Raw genomic sequence first — 17,029 nt, forward strand, 5'->3', positions numbered from 1 at the left:
TTGATATAATTAATAACATAAACTTCATTGCATAACTGATGCATTATTACTGCATTAGATATATTTGTTTAGTGAAGTATTTTAATTATATTGAATTTGATTGGAAAATCATCACTCAGACCAGGGCAGCAAAGCAAATCAAAGGGCTCAAGCAAGTGGGAGTGCTGTGGGTCTGGGGAGAAATGAGGGGGACAGTTGTCCTCCAAATCATGGCCTTATGAGATGCAGCAGAGCTATCAGGAATGGGACATGGTATTGCCAAGGGGGATGTTTTTATGTGTGCTCGATGTAAGGAAGGTGAGAATATTAGATGTAAACTCAGCATTGTTATGTGCCTTTATGACAGCTTGAAGAACAAGGTGGATGTGCATGAAGAAATTAACTTGGGGGGCCCCATCAGGGTCTCAGCTGCCCACATGAATGCCAGAGCTCACTTGATCATCAGACAACACACAGCAGCAACACACAAGGCAGAATGCACAGGTCCCACAGGAGCTAGTTGTTGTGGTGACTATATTGTCAGGAAAAAGGGAAATATATTGTGCAAAAAAGAATAGGTGTAATGAAAAGGGTATGTCTGCCAGGGGTAAAAGTTTATGATGTTGTAGAGCATACATCATCTTTTAAGGGCAGAAAAGGTGATATCATAGTACATGTTGGCACTAATGATGCAGACTTACTTAGCAAGTACAAGGCAGCGTTGAAAAAAGTCGCCAGTTAGGGTTAAATTTGAAAGTGTCTGCAATTCTGCCCAGATACGATAGGAGGGAGTAAATGATGAGAGCCTTGTCAATCAATTTGGCCCTGGAGAGAATGTGCAAGGCTAATGGGGTAGAATATTTCTCAACACAGTCTGTACTTGTTAACACGAGGGACTGCTTCTACAGGGATGGGATACACTTAAATAGAAAGGGTGCAAGAATATTTGCTGATGCTATTGAAGCAGTGTTAGGTAGGTTGGAAAACTGCTAGTTTGGGGGGGGGGATACATGGACTAATAGATTAACAATAGGCACAGGCAGAGGTGAAAGTGATTCTTGCATTGCTTCTATTGGAACATGCAGCAGCCTGGAAAGCAAGGTGTTGGGGATTTCAACACTGCTGGGAGTTTATCATGGAACAAGTAAATACAAGGGCTGTATCAAGGTAACTAAGAGTAAGGACAGGTATATGTATACTTTTATGTAGACCAATGCTAGGAGTTTAGTAAATAAATTTTATGAATTTGAATTGCTGGTCAAGACATCAAATACACACACATTGGGATTTCAGAGACATGGTATCACTCAGATAAGAGGATGAAGAATTTAAATATAGGAAGTATAATGTATTCAGAAAGGACAGACTGGAGGGAAGGGTTATGCCCATAGTTAAGAAGCACATAAAATCTAAGGCAGTGCATCTGTTGACATGGGTGATCAGTGCAATGTTGAGTCAGTTTGGTGTGATATAAGCAATGGGAAAGCAAAAATGAGAGTAGGAGTGTGTTATATGCCTAATGACTATGATGAGTACAATGAACAGCTGTACAGAGAAACAGAGTGGGCCAGAAAATCACATTGTCTTCTAATGGAGGATTTTGACTTTCCAGATATTGACTGGAACTTGTGAATTGGTCACTCACAGACTAGCAAGACTTTTGTGGATTTACTGGATGACTGATTTCTATAGCAACATGTTAGAGAGACAACAAGGAGTAATACTCTTGATCTGATTATCAGCAGTGATTATTCATGTATTAGGAATCTGCAGATAAAGAAACCACTAGGTGGCAGTGATCATAGTGTATTGATTTAGGATTTAATTAAAGATGTAACTACCATCAGGGGTAAAGGAAGGGGTTTTTGCTTTCATAAAGGTGACTATATTGGTTTCAGACAGTTTTTAAATTCTACAGAGCGGGACCAACTAATGATGTTTCCAACAGCAAATTCTAAATGGGAAGCATTCAAGGAAGTAATCATTAAAGCTACTAGACTTTTCATACCTACTAAGAAATACACTTAAAAGTATAGGCCTCAATGGATGTCAGATGAAACTCATGGCAAAGAATAAAAGTGCATGGGATGCATATAAATTATTGGGCCTTGGTAGATATACACTAGTGTGTAATCAAGTCACAAAGGAGATCAGGCAAGGAAAGGCAGATCATGAGAAATCTCTGGCAAAGGATGTAAGGAAAAACAGCAAAGACTTCTTTCCTTATGTAAACTCAAGAAGAAAGAGGATGAATCAGATTGGTCCACTTGATATCAAAGGTTCAACTGTTGATGATCCTGCTCAAATAGCTAACAAACTGAATTAGTATTTTGCATCTACATTCACATATGAGGAATTCTGTAGGGAAGTGGAAGACAAGAAACTTAAATTCTAACAGGTAGCTAAATGATTTTGAAATAAAGGAGAGCAAAGTGGAGGAGAAATTGTTAAAGGTAAACATAAGAAAGGCACCTGAGGGCAGATGGGATCTATCCAGTTATATTAAGGAAGGCAGTGAAGGAAGTAAGCAAATCCTTAGCCATAATTTTGAGAGCACCTTTGGATTCAGGGCAAGTCCCCAAGGACTGGAGATATGAGAATGTTTCTCCAATTAACAAATGGGGATCAAAGGGTGACAAGAGTAATTACAGACCTGTTACTTTAACTTCTGTTCCAAGGAAAATAATGGGGTCACTGATAAAAAAAAAATGTAATGCAGGATCATCTAGACAAAACTGCAATTATACTTCAAACACAGCATGGGTTTGTTAAGGCGAAATCTTTGACCAATTTGATCAGTCACAAAGGAACTGGATGTAAAAAATAATTTTGATATCATATACTTGGACTTCAGGAAAGTTTTTGTTACTGTTGCACATGGAAGACTGCTGTACAAATTAAAGAGTGTAGCATTAAGGACAAGTTGCTACTATGGATACGGGGATGGTTGAGTGGGAGAAGACAAAGAGTGGTAATCAATGGACACTGTTTTTACATGTTACTAGTGGAGTACCCTAGGGTTCAGTGTTGGGCCCATTGCTGTTTTCTATATTTATCAATGATACTGATGATGTTTATCAGGCTTAATGTCCAAGTTTGCAGATGATACAAAGGTTGGCAGGGTGGTTAATGACAGTAATGACAGCATGCTACTGCAACAGGATCTAGAAAAGTTAGGCAAATGGGTGGAGAAGTGGTAACTAAAGTTTAACATTGACAAATATAAAGTACTGCATATGGGTAGCAGTAACCCAAGAGTAACATACCAAACAAACAGTTGTCTGAGGTTAATGGAATATTAAAAAGACCTGGGGGTAACTGTGCAGTCAAATATGAAGTCCTCTGAGCAATGCAAGCAAGCTGCCATGACAACTAATGGTGTTTTGTCAATGATACACAGTAATTTTGCTAGTATGGATATGGAAGTGATTATTCCATTATATAAGGCAATGGTCAGGCTACATCTTGAGTACTACATACAGGTCTGGAGACCTCATTTTAGGAAGGATGTAGAGCTTCTGGAACAAGTACAGGCTAGGGAACCGAGATTGGTGAGGTTTCTTGCTCTTACCAAGAAAGGATAATATGAACAATAATAAAAAAAAATTAATTAATGTTCTTTTAAAGAAAAAGTAATCCTACATACATACATACATATATATCTTATACCTCAGGGATACTATACAATTCCTTTTCAGAAATTGCCAAAGAAGGTGCAGGAGATTTTGGATCTTCTTCTGGAAGTGGAGCAGGACACCTCTGGACAAATTTTTTTTCTGCCAAATTCACAAAAGTTTCTTTCACTGCTGTGGCTTCTGATTGACTACATGCTATAAAAAATAATAATAATAATAAATAAACTGATTTTTATCCTACAAACAAAAAATTGATATGATTACATTCCTGCAATACAAATAATAAACAAAACAAAAAAAGGTTTCTGCATTATGTTTTTCTGTCTTGCCTTGGAAGGGTGCACTGTTCCCTCCACTGACAGGCTTGGGCTTATGCTCACTTCATTGTTAAACATGAGTCTGTCTGTCTGTTTCTCTTGCAACAGCAATAAATTATTAATTTAAAATTAGGATTAGTGTGACCCATATGCAGAACTTGCATTTATTAGCATTAAAGCTTAATTGCTATTTTAGACTAGTAGTACAGTTTGTCTAAGATTTGCTGTAACAATATATTCTGAACATTGGTAACAATCCTTTCAACCTTAATATCATCAGGAAAGTTTTTTTAAGAAACTTGTAATACCATCAATATCATTAACAGAAATTAGAAATAATAATGGCCCTACTGCAGTAAGATGGGGACATCAATCATACCACTGGTCCATTTGCAGCACTGCTCATTTAAAGTCACTCTTTGTCTTCTACATCTACCAGCTAACTATCCCTTTATCTAATGTAGCAGACTACTCCAATGCTGCATTTCTCCACTTATGCCAAAACATTCATGTGGGGCTGTATCAAAAGTTATTCCAAAAAACGGAAATTATATCAAAGTTATTCTTTGCATTCAGATGCTTCATGACTATCTCATGATATCTTACCAGATTGGTCAGACAAGATATTCTCTTAACAAAAGCTCACCTAAGTGGTATGAAGTTTAATATTGAAATTACAGAAGATTGTTTATTAGAGAAGCTTTCAAGTCTAAAATCAAGTAAAGCACCCAGGGTTAACAGCATTAATCCAGTAATTTTGTGGGAGGTAGTAAGAGAATCCACTGAACAATTAAGATTAATTATGAGGGCTTTATTTGACTTAGAGATTCTTTCGGATCGGAAAAAGGTCAGTTTTGGATTGGAAAAAGGTCATAAAGGTAAGTGTAAGAGTGGAACGAGATTTGTGCCATATCTTTTTGAAAATATGAAATGGTGTGTAGCATCTACAATTATTTTCTGGAAAATTTCCTAATTGAACTCAAAGTATTTTTTAAATCAATATACTCCCTTTTAAGAAAATTAAAAAAAACCTTCCTTACTTTTAATAACTTTTTCCTGTATCAACATATTATGGTCACTGCCAGCTGGTGGCATTTTTAACGGCAAGTGAATCTTAATAATGACTTAATCAAGAATACTGATCCATCCCTCTAGTGATACCCCTAACAAGGTGATGCAGAAAATAATCATCTAGATGGTTAAAGAACCAGCTGTTACTAAGCAAGTGTTCTATCCACAAGTTTCAATCTATATCCTGACATCCACAACAATAAGACATTCTGAATTGCTTGCAAACTGCGGTTGCACATATAGCTAATTATCATCCTCAGCATTCATCACATCTGTAGCGCACTCTTACTCTCAGTTTTGTTGTTCCACTCTTTATAATACACCAGATTAACTCAATGTTATTCTGAAGTTTCTCATTCAACAGATACACTCTTCTTGAATCTACATGTACACCAATCAGAAGCACAGCTCCTCCTCTCTTTTTGTTATGTTGGTCTTTCTTGTATGCATTATACTTACCATGTTCAAATCTGCTTCCAATATATCAGAATAGCATTATGTTTCTGACATTCCTGTTATGATTTTGATTTATGTTAGATATAAATGAGAAAAAAGACAGAACTATATGTTTTATTTCCCATAAATATTTATATACAATATTTGTTCTGATAATATTTTTGGAATAAACTACTGATCCTAGTTTTTCTTTAAAATCCAATTACATAATGAACTTGGTTGACTGAAAAATCCAAGTTCATTCTGTAATAATGAATTTGGATTTGTCGATCAGCACTTGACTTGATGTGATCACCATTGTGGTCTATCAGAACCTCAAACCGAGTATGGCATAGTCGATTGAAGAATTTAACATAGAATGTAGCAGTTCCAACTGTCCAACCCCTCTAATAATTAATTTGTCTAGTTCTTCCTTAAATTTATTCAAACTACCCACTGCTACAACACCAGATGGAAGCTTGTTCCACCAATAGCAAAATTCAAAACATCTGCAACCATCCTTTCTCAATTTAAATTTATATCCGCTCATGTGTGTTATTTGAGCATCAAGTCTAAAAGGATGCCATTAGCATTTAACTTACTCGATCCACTCAAAGCCTTAAACACCTCAATCAGATCTCCTCGCAGGACTAGTTTCCTAAATTATGAAACAATTTAAATAATTATATGATTACCATATATCCAAGTGTATAAGTTTACATATTTTTTGCCTTGAAAGTTTGTGCATAATCATGTATTCACTGTATAATAAGTCAACCCTGTTTTTAGTGGTGTATTATACAAGTATTAAAATCTTCACTAAGAACTAGTTTACTTTTTAATTCAATTATTTCTGCACTTTCTTTTAGAAGTATATATTGTGATATTTTATTACACAGTAAGTGTATGTAGGGTTTGGTTTCAATGTAAAAGGGCATGAAACAGAAACCTACAGGAAGAGATGATGATCTAACATTGCTCATATTGATGCTGTATGATGTATATATGAGAGTTTTGATTATAAAACCAAGCCATTCTCTGTTGACTGTTTAGTACAGTACCACAAATTGGTTTCTTGGAAAACAATGTTTCTATATGAAAGCAAAGTTTGCTATAAGAAATTGGCAAACTCAAACGTTTACTTCCAAGAACTCAAAAACAAACCCATAAACATAACTCCCAATGAATTTCACGAGCCATTTTTATCTGATGAAGAAGGTGAACAGATCCTTAGATTTTAAAAGATGAGCCACAATAAGATGGCCATAATTAAGTATTGAGATGGTCTCTAATTCATATTTAAAGCTGTTTAGAGTGAGATTTAATGGAGGAAATGCAACCCAATTTTAGTGGTATGTTCTTCAGATGCAAAAGAAAGTTCTACAAAAATATAAAATTAGTTTAAAAAATCACCACTAAGGAAATAAGTTCTGCATAACATAGCATGAGTGTTACTTATTCGAGGTAGTACAATACCATGGCAACTCGTGAAAGCATTCACAATATGAAATATAACCAAAATGATGGCAATTTAATTAATTTAACTACTTTGGTAGATGGCTACATTAAATGATGCTTTTGTAATAACCTATATGTTGGTCATTCTACCTCGTAGCACAAGGCCTTTGCCCTTAAATATTTTAGTCTATATCACTGCACACCATCAGGCATCTCTCATATTGTGAAGTATTACTTCATAACTGGGTTGTTTCTATTGCAACACCAGGATACCTACCCACACACTGAGGAGAAGCCAACAAGCTTTGAAACGGTGTCATCTGGGTGGTGGTATCCGCTGAGAATAAGTAACAGTAGTCTTCTCCACTGGTGAAGTGTTACTTATTTGAGGTAGTACAATATCATGGCAACTCGTTATGACGGCATTCACAAAATGAGATATAACCAAAGTGATGCCAATTTAATTACTTTGGTAGATGGCTACATTAAAATGATGCTTTTGCACTAACCTATATGTTAGTCATTCTACCTTGTAGCATGAGGCCTTTGCCCTTAAATATTTTATACTTCTGCTGTGAATGATTAACCTGTTACATAATATGTGTGGCTATACATATTGAACTGCAATTGAAAATCATGCCATTAACACCAGCACAGTAATACTATCACTTACTTTACTGCTTGACATTTTCATTTAATGGAAATTTTGGCTAGAAAAAACATGTAGCATGACTGTTGTCAACAACATTAGCATAAATTTAATGGTACAATAAACTCCTGTTTCAAGTGGATTTGTCAACCAGCACTCGTGTTTTCATATGATCACCACGATGGTCTACAAGAATCTCAAACTACCTATAGCATAGTCAATTGAAGAATGCAATATATCAATGGTGATATGAAATAATGATATTTCAGGCCCATTTATACTCATCAATGGTGATGTTTCTCAAGTGCAGTATAATGCTATCGTTCAGGGCTGCCAAGTCAGGAATGTGCTACAATACATATTGTCATAAGGAGTGAGGTCAGGCAGTTAAAGTGGCCTCACTGTGAGAGCTAATTTTGTTTTTCATGTAATTTTCTTCTTCATCCTCTGAAGAACATGCCCACCAAATTTTGTTGAATTTCCTCCATTAGACTGCACTCCATACAGCTTTAAATTAAGATACTTTAATTGTAGCCACACAGTATATTTGTATAAAAATATACTGCTTGTAATAAATTTTGCATCCAGTACATAATTTTATTAAATATATTAGTGTAATAAATGTTAAATATACTGGAATTAATTAATATATTTCTAGCCCTCAGTACACGCCTTTAATTCAAGTTTAACATTTTATGCTCAACACTACACATGCTTACACACTGAGAATATACAGGGTGTCTCAAAAATATTGGTACAAACATTTAGGGGAGGTAGGTAACATCTAAAGGAATGTGAATTGCATACAAACCCATAATCAGAAACGTCACGGGAAAGTAGTAGCAGAGGCACAAGAAGCAGAAATAACACAAGACAGTAATTAGTGGCAAACATTTATTTGATATAATATTAACAAGGGAGTACGAGATGGATGCATTTCATGATGTTACAACAGATGCTCGAAGGTTCCACCATGAGACGCAATGCATGCGTGACACCAACGCAGCATGGATTGGCGGACAGGGTCGAACACACCTGGAGTTTCTTTGACAGTAGCAGCAGCAGTGCAGACGAGTCTCGCCACGAGATCCATTTATGTCTCCACAGGCGATTCATACACGATAGATTTCAGGGCCCCCACAGAAAGAAATCAAGGCTCGATAAATCAGGTGAGCGTGGGGGCCAGGCAACGGGTCCACCACGGCTAATCTATTAACACCCAAAACGCCTATTCAAATGGTCACGAACACACCTTCCATAATGGGCAGGCGCCCCGTCATGTTGAAACCAAATGTTGCATCTCACATTTGCTGGAACATCGTCAAGTAACCCTGGTAGAACTTGTTCAAGACAGATCTGATATTTAGCGGAGTTCATGTGGGATGGTAACAGGTATGGGCTGACTAAGCAGTCACCGATCATACCTGCCCACACATTTATTGCAAAGCGATGTTGTGCCACATGGGGGCGCACACTGTGTAAGCCCTCTGCTAATCCATACACTAGGTGCATGTCTGCCAGCTCACAGTTCGTATATCGATGCATGCTCTTTGTGCGGCGACAACTTCTTGAATGAGTAAACCAGAAATTTTCCCTCTCCCAAACTGATGAACAGCGCCATGTACTGACTTATGGTGACATTTCTGGTTATGGGTTCCTATGCAATTCACATTCCTTTAGATGTTACCTATCTCCCCTAAACGTTTGTACCAATATTTTTGAGACACCCTGTATAGTAAGTGAATGTGAAAGGGAAAAGGTTTGCTAAAAGATCACATAGAATTTATTTTATACAAAATAAGACAGCTATATGAATGGAGTAAAAACAAGTTTCTTAGGCTGAGTCATGATATTATGTAGTGGTTTCTTACAAATCAATGATCAAATATTTTGTATAATAAAATGAGAAAAAAATATATATATTTATGCTTTACTCCAAAAAATAAAGGTAATTAAAGGAGTACAGCATTATATAATTTACCTCTTCCTGCCTCAGAAAAACGTTCAAGAACTTTTTTAATAGCTGAACTCATTGCCATATGTCCATTATTAAGCAATTCTTCTATCAACAATTCTCCAGTATCACCATATCTAGAAAATAAAGGTGCAATTCTAATTTATACAAAGCTATTGATACTAACTTATTTACTAACTAAAATTTGCAAAAATATTTTGCAGTATATGGTGAGCAAAATTCAGTGATTACTGTATAACATAAAGTATGACTTTAAAAAGTAGTACAAAGTTTTCATGAAAGAAAAACCTATGGTGTTTATCTCAATGACAGATTCAGCCAGTATTTCCTAGTAGGGCAATATAATAGTGATGATGGTATATGTAATTGACAGAAAGTGAAAATTAAGCTTGAATTTATTTTTAATTTTTAACCAGCTCTTATACAAAATACATAAAAAATGAATGTTTACCATACTATAACTTAATATCATCACAGATACGCAGCATTTAACAACAGTAGCTAAAGGCCATTATGCACCAAACAATTTTTATCTTTTTTTGTTGAATTGGAAACAGTGAACTATTAATTATGATTTTCTAAACTCAAAAATATCAAACAAAATAAACAAGAGAAACCAATAATAATAATAATAACTAGGGGCTTCACCCCCTGCTCGCTTTGCTTGCCAAACCTTGCACACACTTCTCTATACTTCACATGCTTTCTATACTTTTATATAAAATGTAGAGGTATGATGGAGTAAGTCAAATCTTTTCTACGTAAAAGACACACATGTTGAAATGCACTGATGTTCTTCCTCCCATCCTTCAGCTATCTCCCTCACTCATGCTTTTTCCTTTTTTTTCTTTTGTTCTCCATAAGGAAGCTCAGGCGACCCTGATGGAGAGCAGCCAGAGTACTGTGGACAGCCTGATTCACCTCCCAGTGGTGGTGGTGGCAGGCAAAGCGGAGTCCCACTAGGGGCCCTGCAGCCAAGAAGCCAGCACAAACAACATAACCCAACACTAAAGTACACATGCAACACGCAACACTTTTCTGGCTTTTACAGAGGTTCTGTATTCATCACAAGAGTACTGATGGCACAGATGTGGGAAACCATAGGGGGCACCTTACCCAAATGCTATGCCACTATAATTGATATCTAATCAGGATTTGGTTTGGTTTGGTTTGGTTTTTAATGGCGCATTGGCAGTCTAATCAGGAAATGACCTATGTAATTATTTACCTGTGCATTTGTAATGATTTGTAGTGACTTTTTTATGTACAGAGAGATAATAATGAAGAAAGTTTTTATCACATTGTTTACAATTTTCAAGGTTACTGATCCCTGGATTAAAATACAACCACTAATGTTGCATATGGCAGGTGCAACATTAAATCTGTATTTTTGTTGGCTAAACACAATCAGCTGAAAGATACAGATGTTTGTGTATTTCTGTCATAAACAGCTAAAAAAAATATACAAACATCTGTATTTTTATCAATTGTTCATGTTTAGCCAGTGAAATCAATGCTAAAGGGAAAGATTTAGACACGTTTCACTAGTATCTCACAATGCCACATGGGAATGGCAATTGCCTAGAAGAAAGACAGATGCTTTAAGTGGCATATGTTAATTAACCCAAGCACGGTACTAAGTACTATAGTTTCTAATACCTCTCGTGTTTGGGGTTCACATAAAAAAAAAAAAAAATACCACATAAAAAACTGTCTCGTAATTCAGAGTATATCGAAATGAAAACAGAAAATACCTTTTAACTAGTTAGAGAATATTAGTCGGCAAAAGTACACAGAAAGATCTGCTTTCATTTACAAATTTAAAAATAATAATAATAATAATAAAATTTTAAAAAGTGGCATCTGTCAGATGAGGTTAATAAGTTAATAAGTGGAATTTTGGCATTAAATAGGCCTATAATGGTTTTGAGGCCTAGCTAATCATATGTGTCCTTTAACAACTTATTTACTGAGAGTTCAGAAATGATATCCAAGCTCTTTTATAGGCTTTTAAATAAAATATGGAAAAATGACATCATATTTCTTTTATTACAAGGTTGACAACTAAGTATGAATCTGAACAGAGAACCTTCTAGAATCAATGAAAATGCATAGCATGAGATGTAGTATATGGGGCATTTCCAAAGTATGTGTAAAAAATTCTGAGATGAATCTTAGGGTTGAGTGGAACAAGTAAAAGACAGACATGTCTCAGTTTTTCTGGGTTAACAGTTACAAAGGCAGAAAAGTTCTTTCAATAATCACTTCCTTTCACTCCAAAATTTCTATACAGGATATAACAACTACTGGTGGGCACAGGTACTCAGAGCTGCCACCACACTGGATGCCTGTCCAATTGACAATATACTGTAGAAACTTGATTATCTGGATTGAACAGGACAAATACATAATAATATATTACATTATATAGAAAAATATTTGGTGGATATTATGTTGTACAATATTATGTAATGCGGGGTAGAGCAGTAGGTAGTGGGCAGCCCACACACCATTACGGCATGTAGCAATTCGGCATTCAGAAGCACTTTGTTCGTTTCGTGAGTGGGTATATTTTCAATCGCGATTTATAAAAAAAAATTATTTAATACCAATACATTACCAAAAAAGAATATGTATTGTGCTAATGCTAAAATACAAAACAGCAATCATTAAGGCCCTGAAAGGAGGTGAATTGGGATGTTTTTTGCCTGATAAATATGGAGTTATTTATTTCAATCTTGGACATAAAGAAAAACAGTGAAAGCATTATAAAATTCTCTAATCAACTGATGAATGAAGATGGCAATTTAGCATTTATGACAGAATTTATAAGAAAAGCTTGAAATAAAAAAGTTGAAGAGGATGTCTACATGTGGTTTATTCAAAAGCAATCTTTTGGATAGCTGATATTTGGTCCATTATTATATGAAAAAGCGATACTTTTTATGACAAAATCAAATGGACACCCAAACATCAAAGCAAGTTCCAGTTGGCTCGGAAAGTTTAAAGGTTTGTTAATAGAGAACGTGAGATTCATGGAAAAAATCTTTCTGCCAACATATCTTTAGCAAATGCTTTTATAGAAACATCGAAGCTATTTTTATAAGAAGGATACAACAAAGACTTCATTTGTAATGCTGATGAGACTGATTTAAACTAGAAAGCACTCCCCCAGCAGATCAATATCCACCATAATGGTTTGTGACAATTTAACTGGCAGACACCAATTGCCATTGTTTCTTATTGAGAAGTCAAAAAATTCTAGATGCTTCAAAAGCATAAGATGTCTTCCAATGACATATGATCATCAGAAAAAAGCATGGATGAATGGTAAAATTTTCAATGAATGGTATAAAAAATGTTTATTCTGGAAGCAAAAGCATATCAAAAATCAATTGAGAAGGAAAAATATTATTATTATTACTCAATAATGCACCTTCACATCTTTTAATAAAATGTTTAAACCAGATTAACAAAATTGTTACAGCTAAATTTCTTGCACCAAATGTTACAACTGTAATACAACTAATGGATCAATGTGTAATGGAAACATTAAAATGCCTGTATTGAAAACAACTCCTTCGACAGCTATTATTTGCTGATAATAATGAGGAATCTGTTATAAATTTCTTTAAAAAATCAACTTAAAGGACTGTTGCTACATGTTAGTGGAAAGTTGAATTCTACATATGTGTCAACATTGAAAAAATCATGGAATAAAATCTTCAAAAGACCATTTGGAAGTTCTGATGACAGTATCACAAGTGAAAACATTATAAAAGAAGTCACAGAAACATTAAAACAAATTTCAATATGCAGAGAATGCAATGAAGAAGATGTCAGTTCATGGTGATTTTTATTATCCTGGATTCCAAATTTTGAATCATGATGAAATAATTGAGTCCTTGTCAAACATGAAGTAAGTGGAAGTGAGTCCTTTGTCAAACATGGAAGCCTGAGGTGACATGAATTCAAATTGAGGAAAGACAGTTGTAGAATAGATGTGTGGAAGTTTGCCTTTAGCCAGCGTGTGGTTGATTGCTGGAACAAACTTCCAACTGTCATTGTAGAAGTCGACAGCTTAAATAAATTCAAGGAAGAACTAGAAAAACAATTTAGAGCAAATGGATGGGTGAAATGGGAAGGAGTTTTTTTTTTTTTTTTTTGGCTGATACTGTAAAAACTTGCTTTTTTGCATCATATGCCTCTACTAATACTAATGCTAAGGAACAGAACCAAGAAGATGATGAGGAAGAAAATATTGGTCCTTCACATTCTAAAGCTTTTCAGTGTTTAGAGGTTGCTATGAAGTGGTTTGAGAGACAGGACACAAGGCAGCTTTTATTTTTTAAAAAGTGTATGTGATTTGGCAGCTAAGAAAAGGAGAGAAACTTTTAAACAAAAGTCAATAAGTGACTTTTTCTAGAAACAATAATTTTCTTTATATAAATATGTATGTATTACTATTACTTAATTATTTATTTATTTTATTATGTAATTTAAATATTTTTAATAAAACATTATATGTACTAAAATTACATGTAAAAAAATTTTTTTTCTTTGTTCAATTATACAAATTTTTCATTATCTGGACATCTTACATCCCATTTAATCCGGATAATCAAGTTTCTACTGCATTTCTTTGCATTTTAAATGCACAATATCTCTTGTCATCAACTGACATAATTGTTATGTACCATACATATTTTACAAAATAAGCAGATTATTATACAATGAAACAAAATAGATTCATCAAGAAAATGTCTAGAATAGTAAACTAGTATTAAACCTTCTATTTCCCATATTTAGTAAAAGTATTTCTAACAATTTAGAAAATGCCATAAATAATAATAACAATAACCAGGAAGAAGTATAAAATAATAATAATAACTAGAGAGCTTTGCTCGCCAACCTCCACACACACTTTTCTGCCGAAAATATAGAGGTATCACAGAGTAAAATCTTTTCTGTGTAAAAGACACACCTGTCGAAATGCACTGTTCGATATCTAATCAGGAAATGACCTATGTAATTATTTACCTGTGCATTTGCAGTGATGTAATTGTCTCACCCACTTGTACCATGTGACCTACATCCCTCTTCTCCCATTGGCTATCCCACCAAGTGGCATTCTCAAGGTCGAATAAATATCACTATGTAATTATTTACCTGCATTTACACAGGTCACTTAGGAAAAGGCCTTTTGCTTCGGGTTCCATAATGCATGAATATTTTAGTCCTGCATCTGAAAGAGCAGGACTAAAATATTTACAAACTATACAAATATTTAAAATATTTACAAAATACTAAACTATTCACAAATATACAAACTCTATCGGGACAATGGATCCCATCATCAGCTGACATTAATATACAAAAAACTTTACAATGGAACATCAAACAATGCCGGGCATGGTCATGTATTAGACAGTGAAGCATGTGCAAGAGGTTGGTGAATGCTATGGAGGCAGTTGTCTTGCAATGTGTCCCACATACACACTCTACATTGTCAACAGTAAGTGTCTGATTCTGTCCAGTAACCCATTCATATTCCTTCGTTTTAACGTTCACCAACCTCGTGCACATGCTTCACTGTCTAATACATGACCACACCCGGCATCATTTGATGTTCCATTATAACATTTTTTGTATATCATTGTCAGCTGACGAAGGGACCCATCATTCCGATATAGTAGAATATGATTGTAAATAGTTTAGTATTTTGTAAATATTTGTGTAGTTTTGTTACTATTTGTATAGTTTTGTTATTATTTGTATAATAATAACGTTATAATGCACTGATTGAAATCTAATCAGGAAATGACCTATGTAATTATTTACCTACACATTTGTAGTGATGTAATTGCCCTGCCCTCTTCTCCCATTGGCTCAAATAAATATCACTAGGAGGAAAACTTTTTTAATGTATGGTTAGATAATAATAAATAAAGACCAGGTAATAATAATAAAGATGAGGTAATCAATGCTAGGAACTACAGGAAATACATTGTCAAGGACCCTGGAGTGACAGATGACACATGTCAATGTGACATATGTCATCTGTCAGTGTGTTGGATTGTTTCAGGGGCCAGAAACAATCCAGCACATCACGATGGGATACAGAATGATCACCCAGATGGAGTATACTCATACACACAACCAGATCACCACGATAACACATCAGAAGCTAATGCAAAAATACCAGTTGATCAAAGAAAGTGTACTGTATTACAAATAAGAACCCCCATGCCACACTAGACAATCCTACTCACAAACTATACTGGGACTGTGCCATAATAATAGACAAGATAATCCTGCACGACAGACCAGACAATAATCCTGATCGACAAGAAGGAAACAGCTACCTACCCGATTGACATAACAATGCCCAATGCCAGCAACCTCCAGAAAATCTATGAGGAAAAGATCAGGAAGTACACACTCTTAAGATAGGAAGTCAAAGAGAGATGACATACAGAACAAGATATGACCATCCTGATCACCGTGTCAACCACTAGCACTGGTGTCAAAGAGCCTCCATAAGAACTGTATAAATAGGCCTCCCAGAGAACATTTACATGAAATTCTAGAAAGACATGATCCTGAACACCTATAGGTCAGAGTTCCTTGATCAACAGTAATAATAATAACAGTAATCAGAACACAACCAACTCATCCCCACCCCATGCACTTGGTGCCATTACCTGTCACAGGCTGGAAAATATCCCATAAGGAGAAAAAGTCTGGGAGGCTTATTGACATAGAATGCTATGTCAATAAAGAAAGAAGCGATCTTGAACACCTATAGGATAGCCAGTGTTCCTTGACCTTGTGTTCCTTGAATAATAACAGCCCACACACCTAGTACCAGACCCTTTGTGGGATGGAAAAACCCCATGAGGAGAAAGAATAATAATAATAATAACCAGGAATTTAAAAAAATAATTGTATTGTTTTCAAACTATGTAATAAAATTAATATAGATTGAATTTTTCTGTTCATTTTTTTCTATGACATCATTAACAATTTTGTTCCTTTCTGTTTGCTTTTGCTGAAAAAATTAAAGAATCTATTCATAATTACTCAAGATTCCATTCTTAAAGTCAAGATATTAACGAAGAAAAATTACAACTGACTAAGTGGCTAAAATAAAATGCATGACATCAACTACCATGGATCAATCATAACCAGTTGATTATAACTCAAACAATGATTTTAGTTACTATGCATGAAATGCTTAAAGGTACTCACAGCTTTTTTGCACAGTAAATAAAGGAAGGATAACGCAGCAACAGAAGAACTTTATTACTGTTTACATGATATTCAACAATTCCACGCTTGTTGATCTCGAATTCAGCCATATTATGTTGTAGCAAAACACAGAGCGCTTTCTTAACCTGAAAAGTAAGAAAGGAATTCAGATGATCAAAATGTATCTGTAATGTACTGAAATAAATAAAATTATAGGTATTTCAGCTGAATATTTATTGAGTGGGAGGGGAAGGTATGT

At 35.0% G+C, this 17,029-nt stretch overlaps 1 protein-coding gene across 2 annotated transcripts in view; it reads right to left on the minus strand.

The window, feature by feature from the left end:
• The window catches only part of LOC150079952 (DNA-directed RNA polymerase III subunit RPC3-like), a 99,989-nt gene that overhangs the window by 58,505 nt on the left and 24,455 nt on the right, over nt 1–17,029 (minus strand). For both annotated transcript variants that reach the window (XM_090382724.1, XM_090382725.1), the window contains exons 2-4: nt 16,771–16,916; nt 9,526–9,635; nt 3,649–3,809 (exon numbers count right to left, since the gene is read on the minus strand). In XM_090382724.1, coding sequence (XP_090238850.1) covers nt 3,649–3,809; nt 9,526–9,635; nt 16,771–16,916 — 417 coding nt within the window. The remainder of the gene's footprint in view (nt 1–3,648; nt 3,810–9,525; nt 9,636–16,770; nt 16,917–17,029) is intronic.

The sequence above is a fragment of the Mastigoproctus giganteus genome, chromosome 10, assembly GCF_048544385.1.
Source record: "Mastigoproctus giganteus isolate SK-2022 chromosome 10, ASM4854438v1, whole genome shotgun sequence".
Lineage (NCBI taxonomy): Eukaryota > Metazoa > Arthropoda > Arachnida > Uropygi > Thelyphonidae > Mastigoproctus > Mastigoproctus giganteus.